This window comes from Pangasianodon hypophthalmus, chromosome 7 (genome assembly GCF_027358585.1).
Source record: "Pangasianodon hypophthalmus isolate fPanHyp1 chromosome 7, fPanHyp1.pri, whole genome shotgun sequence".
Classification (NCBI taxonomy): domain Eukaryota; kingdom Metazoa; phylum Chordata; class Actinopteri; order Siluriformes; family Pangasiidae; genus Pangasianodon; species Pangasianodon hypophthalmus.
The window spans coordinates 7,668,598-7,687,180 of NC_069716.1; the positions used below are offsets into that span (position 1 = coordinate 7,668,598).

General features: G+C 40.5%; 2 protein-coding genes across 3 annotated transcripts; one reads left to right on the forward strand and one right to left on the reverse strand.

Annotated features, from left to right (window-relative positions):
* Nucleotides 1–1,717: 1,717 nt before the first annotated feature.
* Nucleotides 1,718–5,315, reverse strand: rtn4rl2b (reticulon 4 receptor-like 2b). The gene is made up of 3 exons (XM_026940733.3): nt 5,021–5,315; nt 3,874–4,100; nt 1,718–3,776 (listed from the first exon to the last, which is right to left on the reverse strand). The coding sequence occupies exons 1-3, from the start codon at nt 5,076–5,078 to the stop codon at nt 2,676–2,678; spliced, it is 1,386 nt and encodes a 461-aa protein (XP_026796534.1). The 5' UTR covers nt 5,079–5,315; the 3' UTR covers nt 1,718–2,675.
* Nucleotides 5,316–12,482: 7,167 nt separating this feature from the next.
* LOC113542888 (zinc finger protein 37 homolog) lies at nt 12,483–18,127 on the forward strand. 2 transcript variants are annotated; one of them, XM_026940726.3, is made up of 2 exons: nt 12,483–12,625; nt 16,131–18,127. In XM_026940726.3, the coding sequence occupies exons 1-2, from the start codon at nt 12,607–12,609 to the stop codon at nt 17,816–17,818; spliced, it is 1,707 nt and encodes a 568-aa protein (XP_026796527.1). In that variant the 5' UTR covers nt 12,483–12,606; the 3' UTR covers nt 17,819–18,127. The 2 variants fall into 2 exon arrangements, with proteins under 2 accessions (XP_026796527.1, XP_034161763.1); XM_034305872.2 differs by lacking the exon at nt 12,483–12,625 and adding an exon at nt 12,658–14,227.
* Nucleotides 18,128–18,583: the final 456 nt, after the last annotated feature.

The following is an 18,583-nucleotide window of genomic DNA, read 5'->3' on the forward strand; positions in this document are numbered from 1 at the left end:
AGAAGTGCAGAAGTTCAGGAGTTGATTAAAGTTATGTCCTGCAACTTGCTATTAGTAGTTTTGTTTTTTTTTCCAGGGTTTTCCAGTGTTTTTCTTTTTTCACAAAAAAACCCCACTTCTAAATAAAAACCATGCCCACTTGCAGTTTAAATACGAATAAAGGTACAGATAGTGGCATTGCGTTACACCCTTAGTATGTTGCATACTGGTCACATGGTGACAACTGGACCACTAATGTGTTCCTGCAAATATTCTGATCTGAATCCAACCTCTTATGTACAGTATCCTCTTATGTACAGTATCTCATACAGAAAAGTTCACTCAAGTCTGACTATTAGAGACTTCATGCTCCTTTTTTATCAACTGACGTGATCACCTCCTCCATAAAACCCAGTCTTGTCGGGTAAAGATTTCTCACTGAAAATTTAGACTCTTTCGCTCATACACACACATACTCACGTTGATGCGAACACACATTTATCTCTAAAAAGCCCTCATGAATGAACATGAACGTCACTATCACGCCAACATGGCCAAACATTACCATCTGTGGCTAGAAGGAAAGTCACTGCCAGAGAGAGAGAAAGAGAGAGAGAGAGAGAGAGAGAGAGAGAAAGGGAGGGAGGGAGGGAGGGAGGGTGAAACCAAAAATGGACCTGAAAAGATGATTAGATGTTGGAGAGATACAGAGTGAACTGCATTTGAGTCCTTGACAGCAGAGAACAAACATGCAAAGAAACATAAAAGATTAAACAGAAGTGATGCAGAAGTGTAGGAGGGAAGAAGTGCACAGAGGGAGAGAGAATGCAGAGTACTTATATGTCTGAAGGAAACACTTCCGGCTGTTATTTATAAATGCTTACGTGTACGTGTGAGTGTTGTGGAGGCGCGTTCATTAAGAGATGTGTGAACGTATATGACTCTCATTCACTGACTCAAGTTTTGTTCTCGTTTGCCAACCACAAAACACACACACACACACACAAACACAAACACACACACATAGACACACACACACCAAATCAGACACAAACATGAAAACATGCACACATGGCTGCTTTAAAGACTTTCAAGATATTAAAAAGAGGATTATAAGTAGCGTCTTATTAAGGAGGTAGTTAGAGTCTTAGTAATAAACCACGAGAACAGCTTCGATTCAACTTGGCATAGATTGTACAAGTCTCTGGAGCTGTTTAGAAAAATGAACACTATTCTTCCAAAACGATATTCCCTCAACTGGTGTTTTGATGATGGTGGTGGAGAGCTCTGTCTTTCCAAAATCTCCCATAAATGTTTATTTCTGTTGGGGTATGGTGATTGTGAAGGCTATTGCATAAGATTTACATCATTTTCCTGCTTATCAAACTATTACTGACCCCTCGTGCACTGGGGATGGGGACGGGGTCATCCTAGAAGGATAGAAATATCAGAACTTTGTATTGATTTACACTGATCTTTGCCTCTAAGGGGGCACTTGGACCCAAACCCTGCCAATAAAATGCCTCTTAGGGGCATAACAAACCACTGTTTTTAACTTTATCACCCATATGTATGTGTGTCTCTACATAATGTAGATCCAAATTATTACTATATAATAATAATAATAATAATACACTATATTATAGTTCTTAATTAATTTTTTTGTATTATGTTTATTGAATTTATTATTTATTTCATTGGAATATATAGAGGGAAAAGTTAAACACTAAAGACACATGTTCTGTTTATACAAAAAGTTTATTAGGGATTTTTTTATTTACAGCAATGGGATGACATGATGCACAGTTCTGTGTACAGTGAAATGTCTCCTTATAACATTAATTCAGGTACAAATCTCTGAAACAAAAAACACAGTGAAAGGCCAGAACTAACCTCACACACACAGATTACAAACGCTGTTTATATGTAAACATCACTGCAGGATAGACACTACCACTCCAAAATCCTTAAATGAATAAAGACACATGGGTGCAGAATCCATCTTTCCATTTCACATTTCTCATTATGGATTATGAAATCAAGTATACAGACAAGAAGAAGGGATTGTGTGCACAATCTAGTGTACCTAGCATTCCTGTCCCAGTTGTTTATGAGTTACTTCATGTGACAATGTGGAAGTGCGTATTTACAGCTGTTTAGGTTATTTATATGTTCTCTTGTGAAGGTTTTATAGCACATCTCTGAAAGACTGCAGTTATTTTTGACCCCTCATCGCCCTTTACTACCATTTACTTTCTGTCTAGCTCTATCTATCTCTCTGTCTGTTTTTGTGTCACTGACTGCAGAAGTAGAGTGCCCAGTGTAGTGCTGCAAGGTCTCCTGAGAGTTGCAGTCCAGGCAACACTCCTCACTCTGCCTCATAAATGACACTAGGCAGCACCAAATGTTTTTCTAAAAGTGTTTATCTGCATTCACACATATGTATGTGAGCAACTATGTGTGTGCGTGTGTGTGTGGGTGTGTGCATGTGTGCGTGTGCATGCGCGTGTGTGTGTTTGTGTGTGCATGTGTGTGCATGTGTGTGTGTGTGTGTGTGTGTGTGCCATCTTTGCCATTCCTGAGGTCTTTGTGGCTGCTGTTGTGTGCCTGTCAGCATCAGACCCCATCAAGTCATCAGGGGCCAAATACAGAAAAAAGGGCAAAAGAAGAAGAGAGAAGAGATTAGTACACTCCGCTCAGCCAAACAGCAAGTGAAGCGAGAGAGCCAGAACAGAGAGAGAGAGGAGATACAGAAACGTGGGAGAGGCAGAAGAAGAAGAAGAAGGGAGGATCTGTGAGTCGTCGCAATCGAGCTCAAAGCAACGGACTGAGGTTGCATCTTCGTTGCCGTAGTTGGCCCAGTACTCTTCAGGCTCAAGTTTCGGCAAGGCAGCCTCCTCCGGCGTCAGCTCGTACTTAGATGCTGAAGCTGCAGCTGCTGCTACTGCTGCAGAATGGGCGTTCTTCACCGAGGAGAAGGGGAAGGCCTTGGGCAGCTCGGCGGTCTTCTGGTAAACACCCTTGGCTGAGGCAGCTGGTTTGTTCTTGGAGAACCACCAGCGGGTCTTGGTGCTGAAAGTGGTGGTGGTGGTGCCAGTCAGAGAGCCAGGATCAGGCAGTGGGCAGGTGGCAAAGTCGAGCTCACGCAGGAAGCGCAGGTCCTGGCCCTGGCGTGCAGAAGGCGAGGTGCAGATCAGCTCAGAGCTGGAGACACGTGCATCACGGAACCACTGCCAGAGTGAGCGCGCCTCGCAGCCACATGCCCAAGGGTTGTCGTTGAGGCGCAGGAACTGCAAGCCCGCTGTGTCCTTGAGCGTCTGACCAGGCAATTCACGCAGTGCGTTGTTGAACAGGTAGAGGATGGTGAGGCGGCCCAGGTCACGGAAGGCACGGCGGTGCACCTGTCGGATGCGGTTTTCATGCAGCAGCAGCCGGTCGAGGTTGACCAGGCCACGGAAGGCGTTCTCGGAGACTATGCGAAGGCGGTTGCCATGCAGAAACAGGTGTGTGAGGTTGACCAGGTCAGAGAACACACCATCAGGCAGGTGGTTCAGCTGGTTCTCCTGCAGGTAGAGGAACTGCAGGCTGTAAAGCTTGCGGAACACATCTGCAGGCAGCTCGGTCAGGCCACACCGGTGCATGTGCAGGCTCTGTAGCCTCTCAAGGCCCCGGAAAGCACCACCATCCACTTGGCGTAAAGATGGGTTGTCGCCAAGATCCAGCTCTTCTAGCACACGCAGGTTACTGAAGGCACCTGCCTCAATCCATGAGATGTTGTTTGAATACAGCCAAAGAACCTGAAATGGAGAAAATTAAATGAAATAAAATGAAAGGAGGGAAATGGGAGAAAATATGCTGTATATTTCCACTGACATAAAAAAGAGTCCAACTTGCCTGTGTCTCAAAGCCAAAGGAGTCAGCCCTGAGCTCGGTGATGCGGTTGTTCTGCAAGAAGACACGCTGGGAGTCATAGGGCACGCCAGCCGGGACAGAGGAGAAGTTCTGAGACTGGCAGCTGACGGTCATGGGCATGTGGTAGCACACACACAGCCTTGGACATGCTTTCCCTGGGGCACAGTGACATGCCAACAGCCATAGCACCAGCCATAGAGACAGACCGCCTGGAGAGACAGTGAGAGAGAGGGAAGACAACAAGATTAGAACCACTGCTTTCTCTTCTCAGGAGAAACACACCTGGCACAGGCACTGATTTTGTGTCAACATACAACCTGCCTTAAATAACACCATGCTAACTGATGCTGTTGGAGACCTACAAGACTTGACACCTGTTTCGGTTTCCCGCGCGCCTCACAGAAACCTCGCGTGCCGATAAGAGACATCCCACCAAGTATCCTGAACTGTGTCTGAAGATGTGTGAAACAACAAGGTCGGATTTGCGTCACGTGCGTGAAAAAGGAGCGGCTGGCATTAAAGTTTAAGCGCGCGGCTCTGTGGGCTCCGGTGACACCGAATAATAACGTGCTGCTTAAAACAGCGCAGCGCGTGAATTATTCATGCCGCGCGCATTCATCTTCCGTGCGCAAAATTTTCCAATTGCGTAGGCCATGACCCCGGTGCTGCACGGTTCGGCGGACAAACACAGTGTCCACTGCGCACGAAGGCACTTCATGCTCAAAACGAATATGCATGCTGTGCGACTTATTCCAAAGAAAGTGTATCGGATTTCTGTGCTGTCCTGCCAAATGTCTTTGAACGATCATGCTGATGGTGATGGTGATGCCTTCGAGCATATCAAGTCATGAAAAAGGTAGACAGGCTAACCCTGCTTAACCCTGACTTTCGTAACTTGTAACGACTTATAACAAATTTGTAAATGTTAGACCATGCTGGTGCAATCAGTTAGGCTTTAGGTGCAATCAGAGCTCTAACAGTTCTTCATAGTGCATCACCAAAAGAACATTTAAACTGCATCAAAGACAGCATAATTTCAATAATGTTTCAATAAACACTATTACAGATCATTATTATATTATCATTATTAACACGAATAAACAAATAGAAAAGTCAAATGGGTACTCACTCTTGAAGCTGAGCGCGTGAGAGATGCGTTGACGCCGCGCGGCACCACGAGTTTCCATCCCGAACCAAAGCCGTGAGCGAGTTAGCCTGAGCGAGGAAAGCCTGCTATCTCTGCTTCTGGTCAGCTCTGGAGCTCGAGCTCGGGCCGCTGCGACTGAGGAACAGCACCAGCACCGGTGCGCTTTATAGCGGGAGCGCGCGGGGGCGGGAGCGCGCGGCTCCGGGATCTCTCATACGTAATGCGCGCGAGGGCGAGATGAAAAGAGGAGGAAGCGGCGCGGTGCGTGTGTGTGTGTGTGTGTGCAAATCTGTGTGTGCGACTGTATGCGTGTGTATGTGGTGTGTGTGGTGTGTGTGTCTGCGCGTCTGCGCGCGCGCGCGAGGGAGACAAAACTTGCTCGTGTTTTCGGGCACAAAGGACCGTCATTCTCCCGTGAGTGCAATTAGAATAAGATTAAACGCTGTCAGGACGTAGGCATTTCAAGAGGAAACAGCTCAAGCAACAAAAAAGCCAACAATTTTGAGTTTGTGAAGAAAAAAAGAACATACGGACCGGAAGCCTGAAGAATGATGTCTTATAATAATAATAATAATAATAATAATAATAATAATAATAATAATAATAATAATCAGGGACTAGGTCAATACCACAGTTTTTACCCAGTTATCTTTTCACTTTTATTTTAGGTGTTTATTTTAGATATTTAGTGCTATGGATGGCCATGCAGTCATTTGAAGTTCCACCTTACTAAAGTGTATCATGATTATGGTCTATTTAATGGATTATTGTAGTTATCAGACTCTGAGCCATGTTACTAACAGGTTTTATTATGGCACTTCATGAACCCTCAAAAATAAAGGTACCACTGCATCTTTAGTACCATTAATATCTTTAATTAGATAGATAGATAGATAGATAGATTGATTGATTGATTGATACATAGATAGATTGAGTGATAGAAGGACAGACAGACAAACAGACAGATAGCTAGATGGATAGATAGATACATTCACTGATAGATAGACAGGAAATTTAGGGAATTAAAGCTTTAAAAATACATTATTGGTGCTCGAGACCCTGTAGTGCTATTGCTAAATAGAGTTATAGCTGTTTTGTTGTTTCTTAATTGAAGGAAATTCTTGCACATTCTATAATGTAGATGCTCTCAATAAAAATTAAAAAAACATGTTTTGGGAACTAGCTGACAGTTTTATACTTTAAATTATTTTTACAGGTGAAAAACACATACTAAAGGTACAAAACATGTACCACCCCAGCAACAAATAAGTAGAGTTTGGTATCTTTATTTCTGAGAGTGTTTCTCAAAAAAAAAAAAAAAATCATTAAGAACCTTGCTTACAGCTATTTTATCTCCAAAAAAATTAGATTTTTAACATTTATAACAAATTTATAACAGCGAAAGCATTTGCTTATACTGGTTACACAATCTCTCTAAATTAAGACACAGACAGTGTAATAAAGCCTATAAATTTGCCTTAATTAGGGGAGTGTTGTCTAAAAGGTGTGCATATGTGTGTATGTTTGTGTGTGTGTGTGTGTCTGTATCAGTGTGGGCCGCACTGAGTCAGTTCTGACCTGTTCTGTCCTGAGCATGACTGAGGTCGTTGAATGTTCTCAAGATGCACTCCATCTGCACATGCACAAACACACACAAACATTACATCTATGTTGGTTTTACCATCTTTGTGAGCTAATCGTATTACTGAGTCTAAAAAATGCCATGCCTAAACCTATGTAGGTTTCTCAAAAAAAAAAAAAAGAAGAAGAAGAAGAAAGAAAGTCAAGGCAAGTTTATTTGTATAGCACATTACACATGTGGACAATAAATAGGCGTAACATAGTAGCTGAATGTTACTTCACTATATTTTATTCTAAATCTGAGAATAACTAGTAGACTAGTACCTACTGATCTAAGAGGCCTAAATGGTTTGTACATGTCATGAGTACATGGTTTTCCCAATATATAATATTGCAGGCAAATGCACATGCTAATAAGCACATTGTTGTGTTCTGTGAATAATGTGACCAATCTGCAGATAAATTCACTGTGGGTGTTTTGGTAAATTGAGACATTAGTGAGATCTAAAAAAATAATAATTATGTCAAATTATGCCACAGTGCTGCGAAATTCTTGAATCAGAAGGTGCTGATTCATTTTCCATAACTGGCTCTGACAGTAGTGCTGGCTGCAAGGTATATGACAGGTTTCTATTAATGTGCTCATTCTAATACTTTATATGGCTACATAGCTCTACATAATCTAAGCATAATCATAAACAGATTTAAAAAAAAAACTCTATACATGCTTTGGTGAAGCTTTCTGTAAGGAAATACAGCATGCCTCCATGTGTTTTATTCCTTACTTAACACAGCCTTAAGCCGACTTACACCATACATAACATGTCCTCCAGTGTGTTTTTGATATATTACTAATCATATCGCAGTTGTGTATGTGCTATTTTAGACTTTTTTTGATATCCTGACATGCTGAAATAGGAGAAGATCTCCAGAAATTACACCAGAAGTCAAGAAAATGAACACAAAAATATGCTGAAACATTTGTTGAATATGGGTTTCCAAGCCTGACAGTAAATGACGAGAAGAAACCAAACCAAATTCATAATGTTATATATAATTTCAGGGTACTTTTAAGATGGCAAAAGATTATGTAGCTATGAAACTAAACCCTGAAGGTAATTAAACTACCAGATTTTCATCCATAAGATTTGATCCTTTAGTGCTAGTGCTAAATAGAGTTATAGCTGTTTTGTTCTGGAAATTCTGGCATTTTCTCTAATGTAGATGCTCTCAGTGAAAATAAAAAAAACATGTTTTGGGAAGCAAGACAAGGTCAAAACTGTCATGTGTAACTGAAATCATCAGGACATTTGGTTCTTACAGAGGGTTAAAAACCTGCTTGCACAAACACACACAAACACACACACACACACACACACACACTCACATACAAACAAGAACACAGTTGCATGCCTGTACATACACCTACACACAATGTTCTGTGAGCCCACCAGTCCAGTCATTGTTGAAAATTCAAATCACTACAGGGGGCCGGGGGGAGGGAACACACACACACACACACACACACACTATATACACCCACGCTTAGACAGATACAGAGAACATGCACTACACTTATTCACACACAAAAACTTGCACATACTGGCATGTATGTTCTGGTTTGACTTTTGTCATATATCACACAATCATATCAACCCACTGGCTCAGTCATCTGAAGATTCAGTGCGCTACAGGGGAGCACAGGCTAAGACACACACCCGCGGGGTAAGTTAGGCACACGCAAACACAAGCACACACTGGCACACATGAGGCAGTGGGATCAGACAGATGACCGCACTCCTCCTCACCACTCGGGACACTGACACACTCATTATAGAGCAACAGATGGCAGAATGGGGAGTGGGCAGTCGCTGTGTATGTTTGTGTGTTGGCACATGTTGATGTGCATGCTTACACATGTGCATGCCCTTTGAGTTGTGAACCACGCAACGCCAACTTTTACTGGTGTAAGTGTACATGTTTGCATTGTTAAATTGGGATTTAGGTGGCAGGAAAGCACTAGTTCTTTTGAAATACTGCTGAAAATGTATTGAAATAATATATGTTTTTTTGTATTTTGTAAATAAAGAACATATCAGTAAAAGGAACATAAGATCCGTATTGACACTTTAGTTGATAAGGGTAATGGTGGATGATGGCTAACACTAAAATCAAGTATCCTTCAGAAACTATGCTGGTGATTTGCCCTAAACTGTGAAGCTTCAATTAATTATACTCCCTCTTTCCTTTCTAATATACTACTGTTACAAAGGTTAAGCCGCTTTTATGTAGCCTATATGTAGTTGTAGGCACCCCAGCTTTGTCTGTTAGCTAGCATTCAGATCACTAGCTATTTGTCCTAGCGTCTTAGTCACTGAATTTCTGACTTCACTGCACAATGTGAACATAACTAGAGGTGAAAGATGGCTAAAATTACTCACCTTACTTTGGAAGAGAAAAGTCATTGACAAAGTTGATTAAATAGTGTCATTGTAAGAAGGGTAATTCGATATCAGCTAGCTAACTAACCTTTTGCTAAAGTTAGCAATATTTTCTCCTAACATAAACTTCCTGGTTGTCTCATAAAGTAGCTAGCTAGCTGACATAGCTCAGTAAACCTGTCTGTGTGTGGAGATTTAAATGTGTAAATAGAGAAAGAGGAATGTTAAAGATGGTTCAGAAAACAACTTTTTTGGTTTTGACAGATGTAGGATCCCAAGGTGCGGATCCCAGCTCCAGCTCTGGACCACCTGCTACACAGCTGATATTATGAGCGCTGGTGTAATTGACAAAGCAATAAGGAGAGTGCTAGTTAGCTAGCATCTTGACCTGAAATATAGTGTTCATTACACAGTCAGGAGCTTTTTTTGGCGTCCAATGGTACCTCTTTATGGGTAAAAAATTGTTAATCCCTCTTTTCCAATAGCATAGCAAATTAAAGACACCTTGTTAGCACAGTCAGTCCCCTATGTGGTCCTCAAAATGGCAGCAGTTATACAGTATAATATCATATGAAACACTAGGACAATAAATAATAAAGAGAATTACTGAGCATGGGAAGGCTTTTAAACAGTAACAACAGTAACAGTTTTCATAACATCCTAGACACAAATGAGTTGACAGTCCATTTCGTCTCTGATGAATCCAGGCATTTGTAAATTTCTGAGAATTACACATTTTATTTTTTTTTTAAAATGACCATCAAATACAAATTATACAGTAGTATTTTGTATTTTAAATATATGCAGCACAAATACTATTCATCCTTGATTATGGTAATCTCTGTATATTCTCCACACAGAGTGGCACGCAGTTGTTTTCTGAAGCAAGTACTGTCCACTCCTTCCTCTCTATCTGTCCTCTACATTCTCTCTACTCATCTTTTCTCTACTCTATCTCTCGCCCTCCTCTTCATGTTTGTGGGCAGAGGTGGAGAAAGACAAACTCATTCATGCCAGTCACTGTCCGTCGGAAGTGAGGAGGGGGACAGAGAGAGAGCCTGAGTGGAAAAAGATGGAGGATTAGAGAGAAACTTATAAGAATGAAGGAGGCATGGAGGAGTTTGCGTGTACCAATTCAATCTCCTACCCAAAAAAGGACTATTACGTATAAAATGAATGGGTTATCCTTACTATTTTGATGACAAAGGAAAGTGTCTGGATGTGATATTAATGTGCACATGTATGGTGCAGTTTTGTCTTCCACGTTCAAACGCCTCTCACATCTTCATTCTTTTCCTCTTTTTCCAACACATTGTATTTGGCTGATGAATATGCTGTCAGTCATTCCTCTACTCCCGCATCTTTCTACGCAGAACTAAATACAGGCCTGTCATCTCTGTCTAATTCAAACTATTTTAGGTTTACTTGCGTGCCTCATTGACTGCCTCCCTCACCTATTCCTGCCACCCGTTTATTCATTTGCCTCTATTTTTAAATGGTGGAGATTTGTGTCATATTCCAAGCCTTTTGACGCAGATGGGATGATGCAGAGAGAGAGAGAGAGAGAGAGAGAGAGAGGCACAGAAAGAGAGAGGCCAGTAAAACAGCAACATGTTGTAACAATCAGTTGCTTTTTTATTTAGTTGGATTTTATTTTTCAGTTTTCCAAATTTCTCCATGCATCTAGTTTACTGATTGATCTCTAGTCATCATATGATGTTCTGAAAAGCTGCTATAAATTGCAAGGTCATAACTACTTGGGAAAATGAAACTATAGAATGTTATCTGACTAAATATTTACACCACAAAGATTTTTTCTACATACAGCTAAGTGCAAAGTTTTGTAATTGTAAAAGTATTTTATTTAGTAAGATTAAAGATTTCCATCCCCAGTGACATTCGTTCTGTCATTCTTCAGTAACCGCTTCATCCTGGTCAGGGTTTGCGTTGGATCCGGAACACCACTGATATAAGAATATACCCTGGATGGGAAACCAGTCCATCACAAGGCACCATGCACACACACATTCACACCTAGCAGGGATTTACTTTAGCCAGTCCACCTACTGGCATGTATTTGGAAGGTGGTGGAAACCGAGGAATCCACAGGAAACCCACACTGACACGAGGAGAACATGTGAAACTCCACACAGACTGAAACCCGAGCTAAGGATTGAATCAGGAACCCTGGAGCTGTGAGTTGGCAATGCTACCCACTGTGCCATCATGCTGCCCCCCCACTAACATGCTCTGCTTTATTTATTTCTCTCATTGAAGTCTCTAGTGACTTGAAACAGTTTGCTTTATATCTTATTCAAGGCATATAAAGATCAAAAAGGCTCAGACGCATATGATTTTCTCTCAGCATTAAGGTCAATGAAATCCGAAAAATCACTTTCACAAAACAACAGAAAATATATTTTTTCCTTTCAATTCTAAAGCTGGAGATGTATATAGAAAGATATTAGAGTATTTCCATTCCCAGCAGAGAGTGGAGAAAAAAGCAGAAATCATCACAAGCAACAGACTCCCACCTTTACAGGTCATCTAAAGTGTGCTAGCCTAAAAACAGCAACTTTTTTTTTAACCATTTGTAGCATTTAAGTGATTGTCTCATTTCCACTGTGATTATTGTGGTCTTAAGCGTCTTCATATTTTGTCTTAAATCCTTTAATTTTACGTTGGTAGTGCAGCCACGAGAGACTCCAAGGTCTCAATTCTGATCTTACTATCATGTGTGGAGTTGTTCTACGTGTTCTCCACGTGTCTATGTAGGTTTCCCCTGGGCTCTCCTATGTCCTCCCACCTAATAAAAAATACATGTAGGTGAATTGGCTACACTAAACTGCCTGTAGGTGTGAATGAGTCTCTGAATTGTGCGCTGTGTGGACTGGAATCCCATCCAGGGTGTATTCCCACCTCAAAGTCAGTGTTTCTGGTATAGGATCTGGAGCCACCATGACGCTTACCAGAATAAAGCTGTTACTGAAGATGAGTGAATGAATGAAAATGACAGTTCCTAAAATAAAGAACAGGAGAAGAGTGAAGGAGTCTTTAGAATCAGATAGAATACAAATAATCATTGGCACTCATTCATTTTCAGTAACTACTTTGAGAGGGCCAGAGAACAGGAACAGTGGGCATGAGATGGCACAAGTATCCCATTCATATATATATATATATATATATATATATATATATATATATATATATATATATATATGTATATAATTTTTTATATCTTAATATGCACTTTTTGTTACTTGTGATAAATAAATGAACATCTGCCACACCTAAATCATTTGGTGGTGGCACCTTCTTGCACTCACCTGTACAGTATACACCTGCTATTCATGTTCAGGAAATTTCCCTTCACGCCGCTAGAGGCGCTATTCTGCGTCTGTCCCCTCTCACAGCTGAGGAAGCAAAACAAAGCATTGACAGGAAGCGGAAGTGCATGCTAGTGTAGACTTATATGTTAGCATGCGCTGTATTTCAGCAGATAATTAAAATTGACTTCAGAGACTAAAACCATCTCTGGGAAAAATGATGATGCACAGAATGTGTGAGTGTCATGCACCCGGAAAACTTGAATTTTATTTCATTTTATTTGTGGTTTGTATAGCTACAGAATCGAAACTTGCTGCTTAATTAACTAGTCCTGTGCTAACCTGCAGGTGGTTGTTTTGTTGTTGTTGTTTCGAGTTCATGAAGTTTGTGATGTGTTTAATTAGTGAAGTCAGTGATGAGGAAGGAATTTTAGTGTCAAGATCAACAAAAAGTTAATCAACAAGTTACACGGCAGGTCTGTGCGTACGCATGTTTCTATGCGTTATGCTATGCAGTGCACTGTGCGTACAACTGGGAGCCGTTTAGGATTTGACTCACCTGAATCAAGTTGACTCATTTGAATCACTGACGGTGTTATTGGGCGTACACAGCCCAATCAGTAAACTGGCTGTTTTTTTTCGGTATGGTGAATATTTGTTGATCATTTGCATTTCAAAACGTGTTACATGAAGGAAGATTTTCTCAAAACACTGACGATAGGATTGAACAGAGTTTTATCAGAATTGAAAATAATAGACTATAACTTATTTCTTCTTGAAAGAAGAGGAGACTTTGTTTGTGGCACAACAAGCTATGTATTTACAAAATAGTGCTAAAGCAATTATTAATGTGTTTAGAAAATACTATAATTTCTATCAAGAATGCAGACAAAATGAAGCGATGTTCATAAGTTGTTGGGAAATAGATATGAAGGAAGCAGATACAGATGTAATAACTTAATTTTAGTAAATTTTAGTACTTATAAATTTATCCATCGATAGATGGTTAAAATAAAGCAGTATGCTGGTAAGACATACGATGGTGATCAGTGATTGGATGTTAGGAATGATGGTGATCGGTGATTGGATGTTAGGAATGATGGTGATCAGATGTTAGGAATGATGATGATCGGTGATTGGATGTTAGGAATGATGATGATCGGTGATTGGATGTTAGGAATGATGATGATCGGTGATTGGATGTTAGGAATGATGCTGATCGGTGATTGGATGTTAGGAATGATGGTGATTGGATGTTAGGAATGATGGTGATCGGTGATTGGATGTTAGGAATGATAGTGATTGGTGATTGGATGTTAAAAATGATGCTGATCGGTGATTGGATGTTAGGAGTGATGGTGATTGGATGTTAGGAATGATGGTGATCGGTGATTGGATGTTAGGAATGATAGTGATTGGTGATTGGATGTTAAAAATGATGCTGATCGGTGATTGGATGTTAGGAATGATGGTGATTGGATGTTAGGAATGATGATGATCGGTGATTGGATGTTAGGAATGATGATGATCGGTGATTGGATGTTAGGAATGATAGTGATTGGTGATTGGATGTTAAAAATGATGATCATCAGTGATTGGATGTTAGGAACGATGATGATGAGTGATTGGATGTTAGGAATGATGATGATGAGTGATTGGATATTAGGAATGATGGTGATCAGTGATTGGTTGAAGGGAACAGTGGTGGTCATTGATTGGTTCGCTAGATTTTTTGCTGGTTTCTTTTTTTTGCATTTTTTTTTTGCATTTTTTTTTAATGTGAAAAATTCACAAAATTGGCAACACTGGCTGAAAGACCGAACATTTTGCTGAAACTGGTTAGTGTAAATTATAACGCACACACACACCAAAATTCCAAAGAGTGGGCACGTTGACCAAATGTTTCTGAAGTGCATGGGATGACTGCAGTGTAAAACAAGTGCCTACAGTTGTTTATGAATGTTTCAGGCTTGATGGATCATGCACAAATCAATAGCTTTATAGTGTGACGTCTTTCTCAAAATGCAGATACATCTGGAACTACCATTAAAAGACAAAAGACAGAATATCATCTCTAAACCAGAAGATTGTGTTAATCGCTTTAATGGACTGGACCAAGCACCAGGCGTTCACGGTCTGTGTCTGTTTTGGAATCTCAAGAGCAGACTGGACAATTCCACCCACTCACTACTCACCACCTGCTTCACTGATAATTACTGTCTAATTACTATAGGTCTGGACTGAAGCCACTTCCATGGACATGTTTTATATACAATACAGTACAATTTTTGATGAAAACATTCAAATATAGATTTGCATACAACTGGCTCCTGATATTTTTGCCCAAATTATTCAAACTCTGTCAGATTGAATGGGGACTGTTTGGTGACCAGCAATTCAACACAGACTTTCAGATTCAATCAAATTGAGGGCTGGGCTTTCACTGAGCCATTCTAACACATACAGGTTGTGAATTTTGAACCACTTCAGTGTAACTTATGCTTATGGGAGTATGCTTAGTGTCATGTCCTTTGTAACAACCTAGTCTCAACTCTTTCGCAGACTAGAACAGTGTTTTTTTTTTTTTTTTTTTTTTTTTTTTTTTTTAAAGGATTGCTCTGTGTTTGGAACCATCCATCTTGCCCTCAACCTAGACCAGTCCCTACTGATGAAAAGCATCCCCACATTATGAACATTATGATGCTACCACCATCATGCTTCGCTGTTGGTTATTTGTGTAGATTCATGACATTCATAATCTGAATTAAGTCCATTTCAGGTCCAGACTGTAACACTACAAACTGTGGAAAATGTTCAAGGGTGAATATCTGCAAAGCATTGTAAATTTTCAGTACAAATCTGGAACATGCAGAGAAGCCCAAGGCATTCTTACACGTTAGTAGTAGATAAACACCTTTTTATAACTAGGGTTTGAGTTTAAAAAAAAAAGATGTAGAAGAGCAATGGTAATGGTAAAGACTGTATAATTATATGTGCAAAATTTGAGACATATTCTTAATTGTATTGTTTTGTGTTTGCATTAAAGTATCTTGGTGAATTGAAGTAAAATGAACTCAGAAAAATTCCCCTGTATTTACAAGAATGATGTTTACCCATAATTCTAATGAGATTAATCATGATATAGTAATTACTGATGGGTTGAACTGTAGGCTACGTGCTGATGATCAGCACCCTGACTAAATTCTGTGTCATGGTGATGTAAGCCATATGTCAAATTAATCCATCAGGGGAGGATTGCTACAGTATTTATTTACAAATGTTTCTATCAAAATCAAAGTTTCTACTTAAGGTAGGAAACATTGTGGTAATAGTCATGATTAAGTGCACACTAATAGAATTGTATTATAACAAATAAGATAACTGAGTTCTCCGTTTTAGGTGACTAATTATTTTTTTTTTTTGACTTTGTTTTGTGACCAATTGGTGCTTGCGGCTTAATATAATTTCCTTTAGCTAAGTCTTCCAATGGATGAATATGGACTGCCTACATATTATGAAGCTGCAGTGCAGTACTTTTGATTTCATTTTGCTTATGTCCCGGAAATGAAGAATTTCATGTATATTGCACATTGTATTCAGGTTTTCTTGTTTGGCATTCTGACTTTTTTTTAGCATTCCCGTCAGCTACTGTTAAGGGTGACAGAATCAGGTGACTGGAATTATATCCTATTCTAATTCTCAAATTTCCTTTGTCTTCTTTATCTTCTCATGACCTTTTAGCTCCCCTGATGGCTAGTCATGATTTAGATGATGACGTCTCTCTGACTCCACCCTCTCCAGGCAAGACGACGAAGCAGCACAGCTCACCTGAAACATGGTCCAAAAATGACGTCAGTCAGGATGCTGACAATGCATCAGATGGAAAGAAGTCACCAACAGAGCAGAAGGATGGTCAGACAAGGACGTATAGCTATATGAGCCCAATCAGCAGTGATATAGATGACATACCAGAAAAGCCTCGAAGAAGAGATCGTGCTAAACAGGCCAAGAGGCAATCCACGAAGAGTTCACACTCTAAAAGAAGAGGAAGCATAAAAAAGACACAAAGACGTAGTAATATCAGTCCAGCTAAAAGTGAGTCTGAGCTGGAAGATTACATTTCGGAGGTGTCACAGAAGAAAAGGGGTCGGGCAAGAAAACAAGCGAAGACGTCACTAAAGGGCTCAGACCTGGACTCCAGAAATGGTGTCACCGGGAAAGCAGGGGCTAGAAAGCGACAAAACAATAAACAGTCCAGTAGCCATGTTTCAACAGACAGCGATTCTGAAACGTTCTCTGATAAGTTGACAAAGAAAGCACCCACGTCTAAAAAGTCAAAAGAAAAGTGTAGACTGTCTACAGAAAAGGTTGAGCGAACAGACCACAGTTTATCTGACTTGGACAGCAGCAGAGCAAGGGGTGGTAGCATGTCTGAGGATGAAGAAGCTAAAGACTCCAAAGCCAAAAACAGTGCCAAAAAATTCCAAAGAAGAAGCGAGCACAGACATTCAGATTCTGCATCCTCCGACAATGAAGAGGACGTGAAAGAGAAGCCAAAAAAGGGGTGTGTCAAAGTAACTCCGAAGCGGAAGGATCAAGCTTTAAAAAATTTACTTGGGGAGTCTGATCACCCGGAGCAGCCTACAGAGGGATCACGTAAGCCACGAGTTAAGAAAAAAGAGAGACAGGGTCCTCGTAAAGCTGTTCCCATTGAGTGTGAAATATGCGGTCGCAGTATCCGGTGCAAAGCCATACTGGAGAGGCACATGCTCTCACACACAGGAGAGAAGCCATTTGAATGTGATGAGTGCGGCAAGCACTACACCAGCAGCTCCAACCTGCGCATCCACCAGCTCAGCCACAGCGGCAAGATGGACTACGTTTGCAACGAGTGTGGCCAGAAGTTCACTCACTTGCCATATCTGAAAAGACACCTGCTGAGGCACTCAGGGAAGAAGATGCACATTTGTGAACACTGTGGCAAAGGCTTCATCCAGAAGTACCACCTTCTGCGCCACATACTGGTACACACTAGGCAAACGCCGCATGTCTGTGATAAGTGTGGCATGAGCTTCAACCGTACAGACTACCTGAAACTACACCTGCGCAATGTCCACCTGATTGAAAGTAACATACCCGAGGCAAAGCCAGAAAAACTTTATAAGTGTGAGACATGCAATAAATCCTTTGCCAGCCACACTTCACTGGAAACACACAAACGCATACACACAGGGGCCATGCCGTATTCGTGTATTATATGCTCACGCCAGTTCAAACAGTCAAGTCACCTGTATTCACACATGTTCACACACTCCAGTGAGAAGCCGCATGCATGTAACCTCTGTGAGCTCAAGTTCACTCGCAAAACCTACCTGCGAAAGCACAAAGAAAGGGTGCATAGTAGAGTCGGAGAATCCCAAAGTTCTTGACTGTTTCTCTTGCATGGCCTAATTTGAGCACACTTTGAGAATACTCAACTTTCACATAGACAGATTCAAAACACCTCTAGGGAAAAAAAGAGTCTGAGTTGAATATTTTTTAAAAATCTTGTACTTAAAATATTGGAACTTTTTTCACCATTAATTCTAGTATAGTGGCAAAGCAGTTTTGTTGTTCATAGGAATTTAGTGTATGTGAAAGTTGGAAAAATACAAATAATTTTTGTTTTCTCACAGTCAGTCCTTCCCCTTACAAGCTACTCAGTTTTAATTAAAAATTATGACTTTTCTGTACCAGCACAGCCTTGTAGTAACTTGAATTCCTACATGTAGTCATTTCCTTTATTTTATTTTTTTAATGATATTGTATACAACTGTGAAGCACAATGCAAGGTCAGTTAGCAGACTTTGTTTTGTCCTGCAGAGGGCAGCATAATGACACACATGCATCCATCCATATTCGGTTTGCTGCAGTTACCACCACAAGCTCATTACTCAATGAATTTCAGTCAAAGCGTACAAATGCTGTATGCTGACATTGTTCATACGCTACTCTTACTGCACTCTATATGTTGTAAAGACACAAAGGCTAGACCTTGCTGTGGACTCAACCTGTTAGTGGTCCCTTTTAAATCCTAGACAAGAATTAAACTTTGCCTTAAAAATGTCCTTAAGTGTGTGAATAATAAGGTGTTACATGCTTAAGTAATTATGGCAGTGACGCACTACAGATATAATAGCATAGAAAAATTCAGC

What these genes read in the sequence shown, in the direction of transcription:
- rtn4rl2b (XM_026940733.3), bottom strand. Translation starts at nt 5,078, where the DNA reads ATGGAAACTCGTGGTGCCGCGCGGCGTCAACGCATCTCTCACGCGCTC. An exon ending in TCACGCGCTCAGCTTCAAGA is followed by an intron (nt 4,101 to 5,020) that starts GTGAGTACCCAT and finishes CTGTCTCTCCAG; the next exon opens with GCGGTCTGTCTCTATGGCTG. An exon ending in CCTTTGGCTTTGAGACACAG is followed by an intron (nt 3,777 to 3,873) that starts GCAAGTTGGACT and finishes TCTCCATTTCAG; the next exon opens with GTTCTTTGGCTGTATTCAAA.